This window comes from Muntiacus reevesi, chromosome 9 (assembly GCF_963930625.1).
Source record: "Muntiacus reevesi chromosome 9, mMunRee1.1, whole genome shotgun sequence".
NCBI lineage: Eukaryota > Metazoa > Chordata > Mammalia > Artiodactyla > Cervidae > Muntiacus > Muntiacus reevesi.
Genome location: NC_089257.1, coordinates 54273403 through 54296302, shown reverse-complemented (window position 1 = coordinate 54296302; position 22900 = coordinate 54273403). Strand labels below are relative to the sequence as shown.

General features: G+C 38.9%; 2 protein-coding genes across 18 annotated transcripts in view; one reads left to right on the top strand and one right to left on the bottom strand.

Annotated features, from left to right (window-relative positions):
- Nucleotides 1–22900, top strand: part of CYP2R1 (cytochrome P450 family 2 subfamily R member 1) — a 224352-nt gene that overhangs the window by 28966 nt on the left and 172486 nt on the right. For 10 of the 15 annotated variants that reach the window (XR_010664398.1, XM_065944525.1, XM_065944526.1 and 7 more), the window contains one exon: nt 8750–8869. The exons of 1 other annotated variant lie outside the window; for it this stretch is intronic. Coding sequence is in view for 13 of the 14 variants with exons in the window: in XM_065944525.1 (XP_065800597.1) it covers nt 8750–8869 (120 nt within the window). In the remaining variant the exon portion in view is untranslated. Of the gene's footprint in view, nt 1–3915; nt 5770–8749; nt 8870–22900 lie in introns of those variants that run through there. 4 more of the 15 variants (XM_065944536.1, XM_065944535.1, XM_065944533.1 and 1 more) reach the window with 4 other exon arrangements.
- PDE3B (phosphodiesterase 3B) overlaps nt 9728–22900 on the bottom strand; it is a 176019-nt gene continuing 162846 nt past the window's right edge. For 2 of the 3 annotated variants that reach the window (XM_065944521.1, XM_065944522.1), the window contains 2 exons: nt 20909–21164; nt 17343–19719 (listed from right to left, as the gene is read on the bottom strand). In XM_065944521.1, the coding sequence (XP_065800593.1) occupies nt 19505–19719; nt 20909–21164 (471 nt within the window). In that variant the 3' untranslated portion in view covers nt 17343–19504. Of the gene's footprint in view, nt 9951–17342; nt 19720–20908; nt 21165–22900 lie in introns of those variants that run through there. The other variant, XM_065944523.1, reaches the window with a different exon arrangement.

Genomic DNA, 22900 nt, shown 5'->3' with positions numbered 1-22900 from the left:
TGTACTTCTGTGTCTCTTTTTCTGTTTTGCATATAGGGTTATCGCTACCATCTATCTAAATTCCGTATATATGTGTTAGTATACTGTAATGTTCTTTATCTTTCTGGCTTACTTCACTCTGTATAATGGGCTCCAGTTTCATCCATCTCATTAGAACTGATTCAAATGAATTCTTTTTAATGGCTGAGTAATATTCCATGGTGTATATGTACCACAGCTTCCTTATCCATTGATCTGCTGATGGGCATCTTGGTTGCTTCCATGTCCTGGCTATTATAAACAGTGCTGCGATGAACATTGGGGTGCACGTGTCTCTTTCAGATCTGGATTCCTCAGTGTGTATGCCCAGAAGTGGGATTGCTGGGTCATATGGCAGTTCTATTTCCAGTTTTTTAAGAAATCTCCACACTGTTCTCCATAGTGGCTGTACTAGTTTGCATTCCCACCAACAGTGTAAGAGGGTTCCCTTTTCTCCACACCCTCTCCAGCATTTATTGCTTGTAGACTTTTGGATAGCAGCCATCCTGACTGGCGTGTAATGGTACCTCATTGTGGTTTTGATTTGCATTTCTCTGATGATGAGTGATGTTGAGCATCTTTTCATGTGTTTGTTAGCCATCTGTATGTCTTCTTTGGAGAAATGTCTGTTTAGTTCTTTGGCCCATTTTTTGATTGGGTCGTTTATTTTTCTGGAATTGAGCTTCAGGAGTTGCTTGTATATTTTTGAGATTAATCCTTTGTCTGTTTCCTCATTTGTTATTATTTTCTCCCAATCTGAGGGCTGTCTTTTCACCTTACTTATAGTTTCCTTTGTTGTGCAAAAGCTTTTAATTTTCATTAGGTCCCATTTGTTTATTTTTGCTTTTATTTCCAATATTCTGGGAGGTGGGTCATAGAAGATCTTGCTGTGATTTATGTCGGAGAGTGTTTTGCCTATGTTCTCCTCGAGGAGTTTTATAGTTTCTGGTCTTACATTTAGATCTTTAATCCATTTTGAGTTTATTTTTGTGTATGGTGTTAGGAAGTGTTCTAGTTTCATTCTTTTACAAGTGGTTGACCAGTTTTCCCAGCACCACTTGTTAAAGAGATTGTCTTTTTTCCATTGTATATCCTTGCCTCCTTTGTCAAAGATGAGATGTCCATAGGTTCGTGGATTTATCTCTGGGCTTTCTATTCTGTTCCATTGATCTATATTTCTGTCTTTGTGCCAGTACCATACTGTCTTGATGACTGTGGCTTTGTAGTAGAGTCTGAAGTCAGGCAGATTGATTCCTCCAGTTCCATTCTTCTTTCTCAAGATTACTTTGGCTATTCGGGGTTTTTTGTATTTCCATACAAATTGTGAAATTATTTGTTCTAGTTCTGTGAAAAATACCGTTGGTAGCTTGATAGGGATTGCATTGAATCTATAGATTGCTTTGGGTAGAATAGCCATTTTGACAATATTGATTCTTCCAATCCATGAACACGGTATGTTTCTCCAACTGTTTGTGTCCTCTTTGATTTCTTTCATCAGTGTTTTATAGTTTTCTATGTATAGGTCTTTTGTTTCTTTAGGTAGATATACTCCTAAGTATTTTATTCTTTTTGTTGCAATGGTGAATGGTATTGTTTCCTTAATTTCTCTTTCTGTTTTTTCATTGTTAGTGTATAGGAATGCAAGGGATTTCTGTGTGTTAATTTTATATCCTACAACTTTACTATATTCATTAATTAGCTCTAGTAATTTTCTGGAAGAGTCTTTAGGGTTTTCTATGTAGAGGATCATGTCATCTGCAAACAACGAAAGTTTCACTTCTTCTTTTCCTATCTGAATTCCTTTTATGTCTTTTTCTGCTCTGATTGCTGTGGCCAAAACTTCCAACACTATGTTGAATAGTAGTGGTGAGAGTGGGCATCCTTGTCTTGTTCCTGATTTCAGAGGAAATGCTTTCAATTTTTTCACCATTGAGGGTGAGGCATGCTTTTTGTAAATTAGAAAAACAGCAAACCAAAGGAAAGTAGAAGGAAAAATTACGAATTCTGGATAAGCAGGAATTAATGAGTTAGACAATAGAAAATAAGACCAATAGGTTGTATCCTTTTTTAAAAAATCCATATGCTAAATCAAGGGTCAACAATTTTATACTTCACAGGTGAAATTTGGCCCACCATCTGTTTTGTATGACCCCAAGTTAATGGTTTTTACATTTTTACATGCATGGTTAAAAAAAAGAATGGCTGAATGAGGGGAATTAGGGTAAATGGGTCAACATGTGATAAAGCAATATAGGAAAATGTAAATCCTAGCATCTAGACTGTTTAAGGGTATTTCTTCTATAATTCTTTCAACTTTTCTGTTTGAAATTTTTGATAATAAAATATTGGGAGGAACACTAAAAACAAAATAATATTTTGTGATAAATGAAAATTTTCTGCATTTCAAATTTAATGTTCATAAAGTTACATCTCTTTCCTGAAAGAGAATTTTAATAATTGTAAGAAATTGATTTGTAAAACTCAGTGCAAAGAAATTTGAAGACCTGAATGAAATGGATAATTTCCATGAAAACATAATTTACCAGTCTAGTTTTCATAAAAGAAAAGTTGCCAAAGGTGACCTTCAGAAAACTATTTGAGCTCTTCTAGAGCATAGAATGGAGAAGGAAATGGCAACCCACTCTAGTATTCTTGCCTGGATAATTCCATGGACAGAGGATCCTGGCAGGCTACAGTCCATGGGTTGCACAAGTCAGACACAACTTAGTGACTAGAGAGAGAGAGCTAGCGAGAGCATAGAAATGAAAAGGAAATTTTTTTGTTTTGGCTGCTTCACTCAGCATATGGAATCTTAGTTTCCAGATCAGGAATTGACCAGTGTCCCTTGCATTGGAGGCACGGAGTCTCTGAATCACTGGTCCACTAGGGAACTCCCCTGGATGTCAATTTAAATGTCCTAAATAAGTTAAATGTCCTAAATAAGTAACATTTAAAAATTAATACATTCCAATCAAGTCAAGTTTACTCTAGGAATTTATGAATGGTTCAATATTAGAAAATGTTATTATTATTAATCATTTACAGAGAAAACTCATATGGACAAGCTCATACATACTGAAAAGACATTTGACAAAATTTAGCATTGAGTGAAATACAAATTGATAGAATGAATAAATCAATATATACATATATACACCTCTAGGGGACTTCCCTGGTGGTACAGTGGTTAAGACTCCACGCTTAAGGCAATGGTGGAGGTTCAATATCTAATCAGGGCACTAAGATTCCACATGCTGCATGGTGTGACAACAACAACAACAATATATATATATATACCCACCGGAGAAGGCAATGGCAACCCACTCCAGTACTCTTGCCTGGAAAATCCCATGGGCAGAGGAGCCTGGTGGGCTGCAGTCCATGGGGTCCCGAAGAGTTGGACGCGACTGAGCAACTTCACTTTTTATATATACCCACACATGCAAACAGCATATATATACTCTACAATATACTATATATATATAGCAAATAGTATAACTGTAATGTATATTATATATGTTGTTGTTCAGTCACCCAGTTGTGTCCAACTCTTTGCAACCCCATGGACTGCAGCACGCCAGGCCTCCCTGTCCCTCATCATGTATTATATATACACATTCCAAAACTGATGTGAAAACATTGGTGGGATTCCCTTAAACTTATAAACAAGAAAATGAGTCCACTTTCACCATTCTATTTTCACACTGTATTGAAGGTGTTCTCTAGCACAGTAACATTAGATTAAGAGACTTCAAAAGAGTACAACTTTTTATTTGCAGATAATATGACTGTATTCCTGTACAATCTATGAAAAGAAATAGAAAGTAAGATTATTTAATAAAGTAATAGGCTATTTGCTGACAGAGGTTCCTATCATCAAAGCTATGATTTTTCCAGTAGTCATGTACAGGTGTGAGATTGGACCAGAAGGAAGGCTTAGCGCTGAAGAGTTGATGCTTTCGAACTGTGGTGCTGGAGAAGAGTCCCTGGGACAGCAAGGAGATCCAACCAGTCAATCCTGAAGGAATCAACCCTGATATTCATTGGAAGGACTGATGCTGAAACTGAGGTCTAATACTTTGGCCACCTGATGCAAAGAGCTGATTCATTGGAAAAGACCCTGATGCTGGGAAAGATTGAGGGAAGGAGAAGGGGGTGACAGAGGATGAAATGGATTGATATCACTGACTTAAGGGACATGAGTTTGAGCAAACTCCAGGAGATACTGAAGGACCAGGAAGCCTGGTGTGCTGCAGCCCATGGGGTCACAAAGAGTTAACATGACTTAGTGGGATATAAGATTTACATACAAAAAATCAATAGCTGTTATATATAGAGCAACTATTAGTAGATATATGGAAGGAAAAGTACTATTTTTCAATTTCAAAAAAAAATAAAATACTGGGAATAAACATAACATAATAAACATAAATACTGGAATGTGTAACCTTTCCCTTCTCTAGGGGATCTTCCCAACCCAGGGATCAAACCCAGGTCTCCCGCATTGCAGGCAGATTCTTTACCAGCTGAGCCACCAGGGAAGCCCCTTTTAAACATAACAAGAACTTGCAAAAGATGAGTGGGAAAAACATTAAAACATTCGTGAAGGAGTTGTCAGGGAGAAAGAAATTTTCCTGTACATTTCTGCATTCCTCTTGTATATCTAAGAATTAAATAGATTAACAAAAATTCAAACAAAATTTAAAAAACATATATACGTGAGAGGGGCCTCACAACACTGAGTAACTTGCCAAAATGGCTGGAGCACTCAGGTTAAATACCTTTCTCAGCTAAAGAAAAGAGGATGATCAAGGTGGGGAAAAGTCAGTTCTGGGAGGTTACCAAGAAGAGCACAATAAACATGCGAATGGGACGCAGATTTAAGTTGTTGACTTCTCCCAGGAGTTTCTGGAGTTTTGTTCATTTTCTGGTACAGAGACACCCTTACAATTGGAGTTTTCCCTAAAAAATGTAAACTTCACTGAGGTTTTAGAGATTTTCCCAAGTCTGCCGTTTCTCTGAAAATAATCAGCTTGAAACAATATGTCATATAGATGAATTTTAGGGTGGCAAATTCTGCTCCCCTACAGAGCTAAAGAGGAGACTTTGACAAGTGAATAACTATGTTCTTGGATAAGAAGACAACACAAAGATGTTGGTTCTCCCTAGGCTAAGGTCTGAATTTAATGAAACCATGTAGTTTCTTTTGTTTTTTTTTCCCCCATAAAACTAGGCAAGCTGTTTCTAAAATTCACATAGAAAAGTAAAAGAATAGTCACAAACAATACCAGTGTGGGGGTTTTACCTCATCAGGTGTTGAAATATACTTTGAGTTTGGCTAATTAAAATAGTTGTAATGGCATGGATAGACAGAGTTGAAAAGAAAGAAAGAAATTCAAGTACAAAGAAGAATATCAAGTCAGTGGAGTAAAGATGGACTTTTTAGTAAATGGTACTACTACTTTTAGTCATTGGTAACCAGTTAAACATTTGAACCCATATCCCATGGCATATGCCTTGATATTACTACTATAGACTGAAAAAAATGCACAGTCTAAATGTTGAGGATTATGCTTTATTTGGGGTATTACTGAGGATTTAAGCCTTAGATACAGCCTCTTAGAGATAAGGGAGAAGGCAGGATATACTGGAGTTTTTGCAAAAAGCAAACAAACAAAAACTCAGTGGTTGAACATCGAAATATTACTGCTAATTAAGGAAAAACCAGACTAATAAAGTTAGTGAGTTTAGCACTTTTCTATGTATGGATAGATGCACGTCTGGGCTTATTTAAACTCTCCCTTTGACATGCACCTTAACTGTCTATAGCCAGTATCCTGTTTTTTCTCCATTCAGGATGTGCACAGTGGCGGTGGTGGGTGGGGTGGGGTGGGGTGGGGTGGGGGTAGCTGCTGCAACGGCTGAAGGCTGAATGGCTGTTGCCTCCTTTGTTTACATTCTGTAAACTCTTTTTTTGTTTTGTTTAATATGATTTATCCTGGTGATCTCTCCATATTGCTACATTTAAAACTTCTTTATTCTTTATATAGCGTTACATATTCTATTGCAGGATATACTATAGAAATATAAAACACAACATAAAAACAACAACATAAATCCACTACAAGGCAAACTATAGTATAAGTGGAAACAAGCTGGGAAGAAATAGGCAAATCTTATTGCCAACAAATGGCTAATCTCCCTCATACAAGAACACTGAAGGAAAAGTTTTAATAATGCATTAGAAAACATTGGTCAGAAAGAAAGTGAAGTCACTCAGTCGTGTCCAGCTCTTTGCAACCCTGTGGACCCTACCAGGTTTCTCTGTCCTTGAGATTTTCCAGGCAAGAATACTGGTGTGGGTTGCCATTCCCTTCTCCAGGAGATCTTCCCAACCCAGGGATTGAACTCAGGTCTCCCGCATTATAGGTGGACACTTTACCGTCTGAGCCACCAGGGAAGCATTGGTCAAAGGGCCAGTTATGACAGTTCACATAACATACACCACATTGTAAACATCTAAAAAGATATCTAAACCTCACTCAAAGAAATGCAAATGTAAACTTAACTAAGATAACATAGCTCTTCTACCATATAGCAAAAATCATAGAACTGTTAGGGGAAACACACTGACTGAAACTGCCCTCCTGGCCAGCCACCACGGTAACCATTTGCTTGAGTTATTATGACAGGAGGTCCTGGTAAGGATCACGGAATTAACAAGTCACCAAAAACTGGAAGAACTCGGGAACGGTCAAAAGGAGACATCTCATGTCTGACCACCTCCCAGAATTCTCACTCTCATTCATCTTGGCTGAGCAATGCCTGTGCCACCAGGAATGACCCTGAGTCAGAATAATTGGCCAAAGACAATCTGGAAACTAATCCCATTATCATAAAACCTGATGCTCTGAGCCATGTGGCAGAGCAGCTCTTCTGGGTTCCCTTATGCATCTGCTATCCACCTGGGCGCCCTTTTCCAATAAAATCTCTTGCTTTGTCAGTGCATGTGTCTCCTTGGACAATACATTTACGAGTGCCCGCTCTCGGGCTCTGGAAGGGGTCCCCCTTCCTGCAATAGAACTAGACAATAATCACTATTGAGAAGGTAGTGCTGAAACATGCCCTTTCATATGTGGGTGATGAAACTACAAATTCAGACACATTTTCTGTGGAAGGGAATTTGGCATTATCTATCAAATAATAGATGTATTTTGCTTTAGAACAGTTGTAATTCTTAGAATCTCTCCTGCAGTTACACTTGAACACTTAAGAAGAGACATAAGTGCCAGGTTGTTCACTGATGTGTTATTTCTAATAGCAAAAGGGAACAAAAAAGGTCAATGTAACAATACATATCTATTAATAGAGGAATAGTATATCCTGTCGTAGGATATACTATTATTATAGTAATAACTTTATAGTCAGGAAGTTTTCTTTGTAGTGAGCTGGAGAGAGCTCCAGGATAAATCACATTAAAAAAACAAGGAACACCAACATACAGAACATGGTAGCCAACCTCCAGAGTACCCTTAGTGACCTTCACCTGGTCTAATAACCTTGTTAATCACAGCTGGTCAGTGGGAGGGATAGAATGTGATGAAAATGGTGGTGCATAAATTCTAAGGCTTGTCTAAAAGCATTGCAACTTTTCACCTTGGTTTCTCTGACTGGGGAAGCCAGCCACCATGCCATGATGACATTCAAACAGTCCTGGGGAGAGGCCCACATGGAGAGAAACTGAGGCCTCCTACCAACTGCCAAAGAATGGATACTTTTGAATTGTGGTGTTGGAGAAGACTCTTGAGAGCCCCTTGGACAGCAAGGAGATCCAACCAGTCAATTCTAAAGGAAATCAGTCATTGAATATTCACTGGAAGGACTGATGCTGAAGCTGAAACTCCAGTACTTTGGCCACCTGATGTGAAGAGCTGACTCCTTGGAAAAGGCCCTGATGCTGGGAAAGACTGAAAGCAGAAGAGGACGACAGAGGATGAGATGGTTGGATGGCATCATCGACTCAATGGACATGAGTTTGAGCAAGCTCCAGGAATTGGTGATGGACAGGGAAACCTGGTGTGCTGCAATCCATGGGTTCGAAAAACTAATTGCCCAGACCAACTTGCCAACCTGCTAACCATGCAAATGAGCCAACTTGGAAATAAATAATCCCTAAACCTTAAGATGCCTGCAGACCCAGCTATCATCTAATTATAAACCCATGAGAGAGATCCTGAGCCATTTCTAAATTCCTGATTCAAAAACTCACAATAAATATAGTATTTGGTTTTCATCCACAGTTCCTGGCTCACAGTTCCCAATACCTTGGAGGTTTCCTAAACAATAAGACCAGTGGGAGCAAGTTTTGTTACAGTATTTTGTCTGTTGTCCTCAGTTCCTACAAAAACTCTTCAGAGGCATAAAGGCAAAATGGGTGTCTTGTTATTCATAACAAGCGTTTTTCCACAACAATTGGGTTTATGTTAATGAGGTGATTTTGGAAAGCACCTAAGGACTGGGGCTGGTTATCTGGGAACCAAGTTGATTAGAGGGTTGAAACTTTCAGCCCCACCCCCTGATTACCTAGGAGGAGACAGATTCTGGAGGTTTAGTTAATCACCAGTGCCTACAGATTTGATCAACCACATCTGTGTAGTAAAGCCTCCATTAAAAACCCAGAAGGCAGGGTTTCGAAGACTTCCCGGTTGGTAAAGCAGAATGTCTCTAACAGGCTGCTGTACCAGGCTCTAAACTCCAAGAGGACGGAATTTCCTTTGTTGCCCTACGAATCTCGTCATCTGGCTGTTGGCTCCTATGTTTTAATATCTTCGGTAATAAGCCACTCCGTCTGGTGAGTAAATTGGTTTTCTAAGTTCTGTGAGCTGGTCTAGCAAATTGAATCCAAGGAGAGAGAGGGTTGTGGGAGTCTGGTTTATAGCTGGTTGGTCAGAAGTACAGGTAACAACATGGACTTGAGACTGGCATTTGAGGGGGAGCTGTTTTGTGGGACTGAGCCCTCAGCTTGTGAGATTTGATGCTGTCTCTGGGTAAACAGTGTCAGAGTTGAACTGTAGGACACCGAGGTGCTGTCGGAAAATTGCTCATTGGTGATGTGGGGGAAACCACATCACCTGTATAGAAGTTTGTTCCAGAATGTTTTTTTTTAGGTTTGATTAAAAAAATAAAAAATTTAAAAACTTAAAAATAAGTTTGACATTAAAAAAAATCTAGATTTCTCATAATACATTTTTTTAAAAATATAGATTTCTTGTGATATCCATATTTTCAGCTTTTCTTTAAAAAAAAAAAAAGTGACATTCCATCAATGCTGGGCTGGCATTTTGAATAGCAAAAAACAATTAGAGCTGAACTGTGTTTTTTTACATGATGTATACATATCTACTACACAAATTCCACACTATCGAAGTTCATGTCATTATTTGGACATTCTGTCTGGTCTCATGGGTATTTGAACATGTCTCCCCCGCTCCCCATCATCTTTAAACATTGAAAGAAAGCTTCCACTTTGGTTCCCCTGTGAATCGTTGCTTCTCCCGGCTAAAATATCATAGGTTCTTTATCTGATTTGGCTCTTATCACTCGTCTCTGGACTTTTAATTTGCCAATGTTCATTTTACCTGGCTCTTTCAGATGGGGTGGATGCAGACAGTATATCTTGAGGAATGCAAGTTAAGACACTTTTTGCTTTTTTATTTTTTTCCTTAACCAGAGGAACATAGGTAATTGACAACAGCTCCCAGGGCTGTTATCATGAGAGGGCTTATTAAATCAGCCCTTCTCCATTTATCCTTTTCTGAAAGCAGTTATTTGAACTTAAATGCAATGAATCATACTAAGTCTTCTTAATGGTGGATATTTTATATCTTTTTGGATCTTCTTTGTCTTCATTCAGGGTGATGATACTGAAACGCCTATTAAGGGAAAATAGATCGAGACAAAGCATTAGCAACTAGATCTCCACTTACACTGTCTGTCTTCTTGATGACATTTAACTGTGAATATCCTCTTTAAAAGCTTTCCTTTGAAAAAGCAAGGACCCCCCCCCCCCTTCCTTCCTCCTCCCCCGCCCCCCTGCCAGCTGGGACTTTTGACTATGTGTGAAGCCTCAAGAGAATTAAAGTGTGTCTGGGACCCTGAACTTGGGAATCATTTCCAAGCTGAAACTGGTGACAGCAGAATTTGATGCTGGTCTCTGAAAATGCAATGAAAGTGTTAGTCACTCAGTTGTGGCCGACTCTTTGCAACCCCACAGACTGTAGCCCACCAGGCTCCTTTGTCCATGTAATTCTCCAGGCAAGAATACTGGAGTGGGTTGCCATTTCCCTCTCCAGGGAATCTTCCCAACCCAGAGATGAACCTTGGTCTCCTGCATTGCAGGCAGATTCTGTACCATCTGAGCTGCTGGGGGAAAATGCAGTAGAAATTTGTATATCGATAGTATATGACAATAGTGCTAAACTTTCTATTTTGAAAATTTTAATTTTTTCTCAATTCTTTGGGATTTCCTATTAGACAGTAATATCATCTATAAATAATGACTGGTATGTTTTGTCCTTTCCAATTTTTATGGATTTTTTTTTTTTTTTTTTTTGGTTAGAACTCCAGTAGAGTGCTGATGAACAGTGATGGTGAGCATTCTTGTCTGTTTAAGGGAATGACTAACATTTCATTGTTAAATATGGGACACTATCATTTCTTTTGTGCATACCCCCCAAACTTACGTTTTAGGTTTATATTTTTTCCCTCTCTTCCATTCATCTATTCTTTTTTCATTCCTCTTCTTTTTCTTAAATGATTGACTTTTATTATTTTTTGCATTTATCAATGTAGTAATTCTTTCTTCTTCTTTAATTGGTTAATGTGCTTAATTACATTAATAAAAAATTTTTTTTGAGGGGGTGCACCAAGCAGCTTGTGGGATCTTAGTTCCCTGAGTAGAGATTGAACCCTGGGCCCATGGCAGTCATAATCACTGAACTGTCAGGGAATTTCCCATTATTCAACTTCTGATGTTAATCCTTCTGTGTGCATAGTAGCCCTCTTGGCCTAACTGCCTCCCAAAGGCCCACTTCCAAACACCTTCACACTGAGGATTAGGTTTCAACATATGAATTAGACCCATTAGACCCATTGCAATGACCTTTTAGTCCAGCATCGCTTATCTGATAGTTCCTTACGAGTCCAAATTCTTGAGGAGGAATGTGACAGACTAAGCTTAATCTGTGGGTTAGAATTTGGATTTGGTGCGTCAGTCAACTGTGGCCAGAGGTCATATGGTTCCAAAAAGGTGGTCTAAACCACTGGAGATAGAATGTTTTCCAGAAAGGAAAGGTAGGCAGTCAGACCTTTCTGTTTTCTGTCTCTCATTCAATCCCTAAATTGTCTCAGTGTTGTCTTCAGAACGTTAAGGCGTTGCCGGTATTACTGTCTACCTTTTCCTGCCAAGTTCAGCTATAACAGGTGGACCTTCACAGGCAAACTCAGTCCTGTCCATTTCTGAAATCGATGTATTCAGTGTAAGTTGTATTCAGTGTAATCTATGTATACAGTGTAAGTGTCCAATGTCTGCCAGCAGATGGGGGTCTAGAAATTAGTCTGGCACACATAAGCAGAAAGTGTCTGTGTCTATTATACTGGTTTCCCCTCACCACTTACTGGGGTTTTTTTTATAGCCATAGTTGGCATATTTGGCTCATGAGTGCAACATAACAATTAGATATTTGTATAAGTGCAAAATAGTCATCACATCAACCAGGGGAATGACCACAGTCTAACTTTTTCCTCCCAGAAGTCTCCTTACATACTGCAAATAATGATTCAGTCAGTTCAGTTCAGTCGCTCAGTCATGTCTGACTCTTTTTTTTTTTTGCAACCCCATGGACTGCAGCACACCAGGCCTCCCTGTCTATCACCAACTCCCAGAGTTTACTCAAACCCATGTCCATTGAGTCGGTGGTGCCATCCAACCATCTCATCCTCTGTCGTCCCCTTCCCCTCCCACCTTCAATCTTTCCCAGCATCAGGGTCTTTTCAAATGAGTCAGTTCTTCACATCAGGTGGCCAAAATATTGGAGTTTCAGCTTCAGCATCAGTCCTTCTCATCAATATTCAGGACTGATTTCCTTTAGGATTAACTGGTTGGATCTCCTTGCAGTCCAAGGGACTCTCATAAGTCTTCCCCAACACCATAATTCAAAAGCATCAATTCTTCGGCCCTCAGCTTTCTTTATAGTCCAACTGTCACATCTATACATGACTACTGGAAAAACCATAGCTTTGACTAGACAGACCTTTGTAAACAAAGTAATGTCTCTGTTTTTTAATATGCTGTTTAAGTTGGTCATAGCTTTTCTTCCAAGGAGCAAGCGTCTTTTGATTTCATGGCTGCAGTCACCATCTGCAGTGATTTTGGAGCCCAAAACAATAAAGTCAGCCACTGTTTCCGTTTCCCCATCTATTTGCCATGAAGTGATGGGACCAGATGCCATGATCTTAGTTTTCTGAATGTTGAGCTTTAAGCCAACTTTTTCACTCTCCTCTTTCACTTTCATCAAGAGGCTCTTTAGTTCTTCTTCACTTTCTGCCATAAGGGTGGTGTCATCTGCATATCTGAGATTACTGATATTTCTCCCAGCAATCTTGATTCCAGCTTGTGCTTCTTCCAACCCAGCGTTTCTCATGATGTACTCTGCATATAAGTTAAATAAGCAGGGTGACAATATACAGCCTTGATGTACTCCTTTTCTTTTTTTTGGAACCAGTCTGTTGTTTCATGTCCAGTTCTAATTGTTGCTTCCTGACCTGCATGCAGATTTCTCAAGAGGCAGGTCAGGTGATCTGCTATTCCCATCTCTTGAAGAATTTTCCAGTTTGTTGTGGTCTACAAAATCAAAGGCTTTGGTATAGTGAATAAAGCAGAAGTAGATGTTTTTCTGGAACTCTCTTTTTCGATGATCCAGTGGATGTTGGCAATTTGATCTCTGGTTCCTCTGCCTTTTCTAAATCCATGTGGTTGCCCTGATCAAATGAACATGAACTTGAGCATATTGACGAGGGATTTTTGTCAGTGACATCTCTGTGTAGCATTTGAGCTACAGCTCCAGTGAGTGCACATACTTCTCTCTGCCCTTGGGCTGTACACTACTTGTAGAAGAAACATGAGATTCACCTTGTTGGTGTTGAAAATAAATATTTGTTGAATGAGTGAATTAATAATGGATAAACAATGCTGAGCAGCATCCCTCTTGATGGGAAAGGTTATGGGCATGACAAATGTTTCCTGATAAGTGACTCCTGAGAGTCCTGGTTCCCAGAATCGAACAGTGCCAGGAGGTATCAGGCATCATAATCTCGGCTGCTCTTACACTTGAGTGGAGGACACCAGAGCCCAGAGGAGGGGTTTGGAACAAATTCCCTCTTAAACTGAGTAAGAATAAGACTCCAAGAAATCTTCTCAGACACTAGGGCAGAGCAGGGGTGAGGGTGGGAAGAAGGGGCAAAGGAAGAATGTAGGAAGTAAATGGAACTGGGACCTCTGCCCACCACATCACCTCACCTGGGGCCTTTTCTAATTGGAAATCCCACCCTGGAGCCTGAAGCCTGGGTTCTGTGGGGCTCTTTGCTGCACCTCCTCACCAGGAGTGTCTAGCTAACAAGAAGGATTTGAAGCCTTCAGTGTCTTTCACTTAATACAGCAGCTCCTTCAACACCCACTCCATTTGGACAGCTTGTTTCTGGTCCTCCATCCCATCAGAGGCAGCCCTTGCTCACCTCCATTTGTCTAAGGAGACTGGGCTTCTTAGGAGACCATTTACTGTAAATTATTCCATTAGAATCAGGAGCAAGAGCAGTTTCTGCCATCGTCTGACAGACTAATCCCAGGGCAGCTAGAAATGGCTGTGAATTTTTTTTTTTTCCTGTTTTTCTCCCCCCACCACACCTCCAAGCTTACAGGATTCCCGACCAAGAATCCAGCCCATACGGCCAGCGGCCAGCGTGGAAGCACAGAGTCCTAACCACAGGAGCGCTTAGGAATTCCTGGCTGTGAATATTCAACCTGCAGAATCCATTTGGGCTGTCAACAGAAGGGGAGAGCAAATGTCAGGGAAGCAGTTAAGGGGTGTGTCCTGACGGGAGCTTCAGCAGCGGTGGTAGGACAGGGAGGAGGCACCTGAGGAGCAGGTGATAGAGTATGATGGTGGGGGTGACAGGCAGAGTAAGGCAGATCTGGGTGTTCCTCCTTCATGCCTGCCCCTCCAGCACTTCTAGTCTATTGGTTCTCAACCTTGGATGCTCACTGGAATCTCATGGGACTTTTGCAAAATGCTGACACCCAAGTTCCACCCTTTCCTCCACATTCTGATTGAACTAGTTCTGGTTTGTGGCCTGGGCATCAGGTTTAGAAAGCTTCCCAGGTGAAGAGGCTGTGAAAGGCTATGAAAGGAAATGAGAACATTTCATAGTAGAGAACTCGAAGGACCTCTCCAGAGCAAGGTTCTCAGTTGTAGCAACAGGCCAAGAGGGAAAGGTCATCTACCTACATTAGTGAGAAAGGGCCGTAACTTTTCTCTCTCGAGTTCCTTGCCAATTTTCCCATTTGTCCTTGTCTTTCACTTTCTAGTCATGTGGCCTCTGGCAAGTCTTATTTTCCTCACCTGTGAAATGGGTGCATGTGTGTGCCCAGCTGTGTCTGACTCTTCATGACCCCAAGCACTGTAACCCACCAGGCTCCTCTGCCCATGGAATTTTCCAGGCAAGAATACTGGAGTGGGTTGCTATTTCCTTCTCCAGGGGGTCTTCCAGATCCAGGGATCAAACTCCACATCTCTTGCGTCTCCTGCATTGGCAGGCAGATTGTTTACCACTACCGCCCTCCTATTAGCATTTTTGACTCTGAAGTTATTTAGGAGCAATTTCTTAAATCTATCCAGCATTCATAGTTTTCAGAGTTCTTTGCTATTTATAACTAATTGTTTTGTGATCAGGGAACATGGTTTGTTTGATACATATTTGAAATTTATTGAAACTTGTTTTATAGACAAGCATGTAGTCAACTTTTTTCTTTTCCATTAGGGTTTATTAAGGATATTGAATACAGTTCCTGTGGTCAACTTTTATAAATGTTCCTTCAACATTTAAGAAAATATTCTTTGTTGGATTTGAGGTTCAGGGTATGTCCAACAAATCAAGACTGTTCATTGTGCTATTTGTATTTTTACTAACTTCTGGTCTATTTAACTTACTGTTAAGTCTCCTGCTTGAGTTGTAGATTTGTCAGTTTTCTCTAGTCCTACCAACTTTTGATATATGCATCTTTGAGAGTAACAGATAAGTACATTTGTTTTATGTACCTGGTGAATTTCCTCCCTACAAAACAGATAATAATATCTATAAAGGTTGTGACAAAAATATACCTACATTATGAGGGTTGTGACAAAAATATACCTACATTATAAGGATTGTGATATTAAGTATCTTACTTTTTTTTTTTAATCACATATTGAAGTTATCACTAAGAATAACACCTAACACATCGTGAATATGAGAAGATAATGTAGTCTTTTCTGGTTTCCATTGTTGGTACTGAGAAGTTTGAATGGTTTTTAAGTTTCTTACTGCTTGTTCACCTTTGTCAATCCATTTTTTTTTCCTTAAACATTTCATACATCATTATTTTGTATTGTTTTTGATAATGTGATGTATAATCTGAAGATATTGGGAAGTCTAAATCTGCTATTTCTGCTATTCTTTCTTATATTTGTTTCCTTGTGTTTGGCAATTTTGTCAAAGTTCTCCAGAGAGAGAGAGACAGAACCAACAGAACACATACACACCTCACAGAACATGTAACACATCCAAAATCTCCTTCTCTGGCATACCCTACCTCAGTGAATGACACTGACAGTTGTCCAGATCAGAAACCTGAAAGTCACTCTCATCATCTTTCTTACCATCACATCCAATTAATTGGGGCAAATTGATCCTATGTTTTAAATCTCAAGTCCATTTGCTTTGCTGTTGTCCTACAACCCATCCTAGTCTATCTAGGTCACTGAGGTCTCCCCATATCTAATCTTACTCTTCCATTCAACATGGTATGTTAGTTGAATGATCCTCACAAAATGTGAATCTAATTGTCACTTACAGATTAAACTTATTCCAAAGGGAAAAGGGGAAAAGTTGAAAAATTGAAAATGGGGGAAAATTAAGTGTCCTGTTGTGCTTTAAAAGGCCCTTCATTAACCACCTTTCTACCATTCCTTCTTGCACCCTTGAGTCCCTGCTACCCTAAATCTCTTGGCTCCTCCAAGGTGGGTATGCTTTCTCTTCTCCTGGCCTCTACACACGCTATTATTGTCTGTCCAGAAGGCATCACCTCCGAGCCAACTCATGAAGTCTTCAGTTCTCAGCATTAAAATCTCTGGGACACTTTCATCCCTGCTCCACAAAACCATCACCGCCCCCTTCCCCGCAAACACACCCCCTCTGGCTGACTGGCCTGGCAGCTCCAGTAAAGAAAGGGTTGGCTCCACTCATCTCTTTTGTGAAGGTTGTGCCTATGAGATGATGCAATATAGACAGAGACTGAAGCAGTGCCAGAATTCCTAGGATTCTTATAAAAATAAGTAGAAAAATCCAACAGCAGCAGCAGAGTGAGAAGAGCAGGAGAACAGGCTTCAAATTATGAAGTAACTTTAAAAAGTAGCCTTTTATGGAGAAAAATGTCAGTAAACACAGGGATATTATAGCAGTATAAGATTATTTGTTAGACCAGTGACTTAAAACAGCAAATTCATGATGAAAATGATTCTAATTAAAAAATTAGTCTCATTCGTTAATAACCAAAATAGGACCTGCAATATGACTGGCTGCAATTTCTCAAGTAAGATTCCATCTACTAGTGCTGTTTATACTTAACATACACTCACATTCATTTCTTACAATTTATGAATTTAAGTTTCAGGAAGAATACTTTTTAGTATTTGGGTTATTTTAATAAATGTCAATTACTTAGTAAAGGTTAAATAATTAAGTGTTAAATGAGTTTTCAGTAATATCATTGAATAGCATAAAAACATGCTTCTTTTGAGAAAATAAAAATATACATTAAAAAACCCAATACAATGTTTTAGTAAAATAGTAAGGAAATTTGTCTCATTATGTACATATGCATGTGTGTGAATTTATATATATATATATATATATATGTACTTTGCAGTAGCAGAAATATATTTCTGCAGGATAGAAAATATACTCTAGAGAAACAGAAGCAAAGGATATATACACTGTAAGGGCAAACTCAATAAATTAGATAAAATTTTATTACTCAGTAATGAGGAACCAGCTTACAATGATGTGACAGTTGTAGCAAAAATAGTAGGAAGGAGTTCAGTACTCAAAGTATCTAATAAATAAAGCTTAGTGATTCATTAAATATTTTGATATTATACAGGATCAAAACTTTCAACACTTCCATGGGTCTTTAACTGATATCTTTCAGATAAGCTATATAATCTAGATAGTTAAGAAATTGCTTGCTGACATCATACTTTAAAGGAATTACCTTGCATAGGAAACTCTATTCAATACTCTGTAATGACCTATATGGGAACAGGATCTAAAAGAGTGGGTATATGTATAACTGACTCACTTTGCCATACAGCAGAAACTAACACACCACTATAAATCAACCATACACTAATAAAAATTAATTTTAAAAAAGGAATTATCTTGGAAAATGAAAAATGCTACAAAACTTATTTTCCAAAGCCACATGAATTCAAAATATAATATGGTCTTTAAGAATAATGGAAAATATTGGCCTACCATCTTGCCATCATTCTGGCTGCACTTTATATATTCAAAAATTTTTTACAACTAGGGTATATATCTGGACCCTAACAGGTTTATAAACATTGTAAATATGGTTCATTTAATTATCTTAATGTGCTTTTGTGTAAATGATATTACCAAAATATTTAATGCTTTTAATATAAAAATTAAATAAGTACTCCCATCATTTACTTTATCTCAGAAACTAGACTTGTAGTTGGGCTCCAGATGTACTGAGTAGTCACAGGTCATTTCTGTCATGTAGTCTCAAGGCAGAAAAGGAAATTAACAGAAAGATGAGCATGGGTTTTACAGTAACTAAACACATGACACCCAAGATAGGGATCTAAAGATTAAGCACATATTCAATTACTTATTCAACATGTGACCTTTAGAGCACACACTATTTCATTTGTTCTTTATCTTTGATACGATTAATTGCATCTGATTTTTGTAGTAAGGCAAAAGACAGACATCTCCTTTTCCTTGGCTTTAATTAGTCTCAAATTCCAGAAGAGAGAATAATGCTTGTTTCATAAAAGGTTAACATCAATATTAGGACAGGTTTTTGTTTTTCTTCTGACAAATTTGTGTTTATATTAAACTTAATGTTTACAAATACTAATCCTGAGCAAGAGTAAAAATAAGAACAGTTTTGACTAAATAAAATTCCTTCATTGTTAAACCTAAACAGGTTTAAAATTCAACCATGGAATATAAAGTTGATAAGACTGGAATTCAGACTTCTGATGTCCATGGCAAACCTGAATACTCTGAGAAAGAACATACACGTAGTAGTAGATGTAAAAAACAAAACAGTAAAAAGCATCAAAAATTGATGCACCTGGGTTTTGTTAAATATAACAAAGGTTACTCAGTCCTTCATGGATACACCTAGCTGGAGAACACTGAAGTGTGCTGCATTAAACAGACCCCTCAGAAAGGCAACACTGGATTTCTCTTTTTAGATAGACAGAGACTGCTCCTCCCCACCCCACCCCACCCCCCGAAACAGTCAAAGACATAAAAGACACATTTGGAAATACAATATGAATCCTGTTTTGTGGGGCTTTTTGTTTTGGGGTTTTTTTTGTTTCTGGCTGTGCTGTGCGGCTTACAGGATCTTAGTTCCCTGATCAGGGACTGAGCTCAACCAGAGATTAAACCTGGGTCACAGCAGTGAAGGCGCCGAGTCCTAACCAGGGGACCGCCAGGGAACTCCCTTGTTGTTTTTTTCTTTTTTTAAAATCACGTCTTTAAGAAAGCAGAAAGTTGGCCACTTAGGAAACTACAGTGAATTAGTTGAGTTTTTAGGTACAGCTCCTGCCTCATGAACAATAAAAGCCTTTACTCAGCAAAGCAGTATTAGGACAAAGTATTTATACACCAGTAAAAGCACTTGAGTATGGGCTTGGCAATGCAAGTCAACTGAAACCAAGCTCTTAAGGATACTTTTCGTCCATGTGGTGAAAAAGTGCATGGGAGTGGGAAATGCTGGCACAGCAAGGATCCTCTCACAGTGTTAGGGCCTGTCCACCTAGGAGCAGTCAGTTCCAAGTCAGTGTGGTGAGCACTGGGCAATGACATCGACATAAGGCACGGCCCAAGGCGCTTCTTCACCATGCCTTTTCTTTTATTCCAACTGTCTCTCTTCCTCTTCATCTGCTTCTTCAATGACCTGAATCTCATCTCCTTGAGGTAAGGAAGAATTCTCCACCTGCAGTTTATTCCCATCAGCTTTACATTTCTCTTCTTCCTCTATGATTTCCTTCCATATCTTGTGGTTTTCGGTAAGATGGTGCATTAGCTGACAAAATATTTGCCGTCTGCCTTTCCGTCTTTGTGGTTCTGTGAAATTTAACACATGTGTATTCTAATCATAGCAATATGATTCAGTCATTCAATAAATATCCGAGCGCCTGTTACATCCCAGGCATTTATTTAAGCACTGGGGTTAAAGTTATATTAAGATTAAAATAATCTCTGCACCATGGGGCTCTCTTTCTAGTGGGAAGACCTAGATAAGCAAAGAAGCAAGACACTCGTGTGTTAGATAGTGTTAAGTGTTATGGATAAAAATAGGGTATGAGGGAAGATGGTGGGGGGTGGGAGTTGGGGGGGGAAAGGCTAGTATTGAAATTTCAAATGATAAATAACAATGCAAGGTTAAAAACCATCCTTCTAAGGGATTTTTTTTTTAATGTGTTCAATTAAACACAATTGTCAAAATTTTGGTTGAGTATAAATAATTTTTAGAAGTCAAATTTCCCAAGATGACATCAGATGGTAATGCCATACAATCACTCTTCACTATGCTACTCCTGAAATCAAGATAGGGTGGGGGAAAGTTCTTTTATTATCTTGTTCCACGCTATCTTATCTGTTCTGATTTATATAGTATGCTTGGGAAACAAAAAAACCAGCTAGATATAATTTAAATCCTACTTTAAAGAGCAAATAACTAATTTATAGTTGCAAAGGTAACAATGTCTTTTTCATTTTCCATTTATACTCATTGCTTTATATTGCTTTATATAGTAAAATTCTGCATTACAATTTGGTAGTTTAAAGCCATAATGCCATAAAGTTGGTTTTCCTCAGAGTCAAGAGAGTATGTATTTTCGTCTTCTCCCAACTGGGTTGAGTGAACTATTCCCAAGTCTATATGAAGCATATGTTGACAAGGGGTGCATGGTGTGAGAAGGGGTTAGGCAAAGGAGGACTAGTCCTTGGGACCAGCCACCTCACCGAAGTTCAGATTTGGCAACTGCTCCACCATGCGTGCACAGGCAGAGCCTGCCGAAGAGCACTGGCTGGAGGACATCTCCGGAGATGCTGCTTTAACTCAGAATGCTTGTATGATAGCATTCACATGATACCCAAGCAGTAGCTACTCAAAACGAGATTATTCAATCTGCACACTTAGACAGTACTTATTTAAGATATCACTACTGTATCTTTAAAAGACCCAATCCAAATTAAATGGACATTTGCAATTAATAACATTAATGAAACGACAGTATCCCTATATTCTTACTAGGATTTAGATTGTCCTCTATTTCTTCATCCTCTGTATCTAATTCTTCAGCATCTTCTTCCTCATAACAACTTTCAGTATCATCGTCCTCTTCTGATTCTATCCACTGACCCGGTAGCAGACCAGCAGCGTCATAGGAGTTACACAGGGGACCCACTATGTGGGTGATAAAAGATTCCTGGAGTTTTGCTAGTTGAGGAGAAGAACGATCCATGAAGGGACTGATGGGCAAACCAAGATTTGCTTCTTCATCTCCCTGATCATATTAAAAAGGAAAGTACATCTTTAACTGTTGACCACTGAGCTTTGTTATTAAAATTACCTTGAGGTTTTTTTAATCAAGAACAGTCTAACTCAAAATAATTTTTAGAAAGAAGTATCAATGAAAATCACTCTGTCATTCCAACTATAAAACTTTTTCTATTATTTGAAAAATCCTAAACAAGACTTTATTCTCACACTCCCTGTCAACCAGTATGGTTGATATCCAGGCAGCAAGAAAAATATACATCTTTTCAACTAAATTAAGCAAATAGTTATGAACAAATCAAAATTATATTACTAGCATATGTAAGTTCTATATAAATTGTCAAAATTCTGTAGTATCAGACATAGATCCTCTTTCCCCTGGGGGAGATGGTATAATAGAAACTTTTTTTTGCTGCAGTTGTACCTCAAATGTAGAGTTGACTTTTTTAATGCTTTTCAACATCTTCTCCCCTTTTTTGTAACAGCAGAACCCTTTAATGAATCTAAATCAGAAAACTCAGTATGTAAAACAGACAGAGGTAGAGCAATTGTGTTTGAGGTGAGGATTTGCCCCAACTGCCTGGCCGGAGATCTATGGTCCCCAGGGTTCTGGAGAGCACAGCTGGAGATCAGACACATGTGATTTTAGAACGTCCTTTGCTGACTACAACCTGTGTGGTGCTGGGCAAGCTCTATGCCTGATTCACGTGTAAGATGTGAGTAATCATCTACAGGGTTGCTGTAGGCTGACAGGCAGGATACACTGGGCACGGCGCTGAGCAGCCCTCAAATGGCAGTGACAGCATTAACCTTTTAGTGCCGAGTATCTGCACTGGGGGAGGGTGAGCACTCTTCACAGTACACAAGCTCTGCAGGGACGCAGTGTGTATCTGTGCTGACCCAACACAGTCCTCAGGAGACAACCAGAAACTGTCCTGAGATTTAAAAACTTACATGGCTTTGTTTCCTGGGAGGATGAACATTAATAATATTTTAAAAAAACTAAGTGGGTTTATCCATAGGATTCTACAGTTTCATACATTTGACTTTTAAATAGGAGTTTGGCTTTTCTAAGCCCATGGCATGTAATGCATGGCTTTTTGCAACCTTGTGGACTATATTGTCCATGGAATTCTCCAGGCCAGAATACTGGAGAATACAAAATAGCCTTTCCCTTCTCCAGAGGATCTTCCCAACCCAAGGGTCGAACCCAGGTCTCCCATGTTGTGGGAGGATTCTTTACAAGCTGAGCCACAGGAAAGCCCAAGAATACTGGAGTTGGGTAGCCTATTCCTTCTCCAGCAGATCTTCCCGACCCAGGAACTGAACCAAGGTCTCCTGCACTGCAGGTGGATTCTTTACCAACTGAGCTATCAGGGAAGCCTGATGTATTGGCTATAGGAATATAAATAAAGACAGTATAATAAAGTTAATAGAAAAGTAAAAAGTTGACCAAGGTTAGAAATTTACATCCGTATCTGAAGAAAGTTGAATAGTATAAGAAGACTGAGAAGGAAATCTGATGGTTTCGATGAGGGCTGACTTCCTATATACATTTAACCTTCATGACCACTGTGTGTTAGGGTTATCAAGTATATAGTTTTTCTCCTTTGACACAGCAATAATGAAACCTAGAAAGATTAAGTGAAACTGTCTCAAATATTGTTTTTTTGTGTGTGTGACCTGGAATTATAATAGTTTATTGAGCACTTATGTGTCAGAAAACTGGTGACATATATTAAT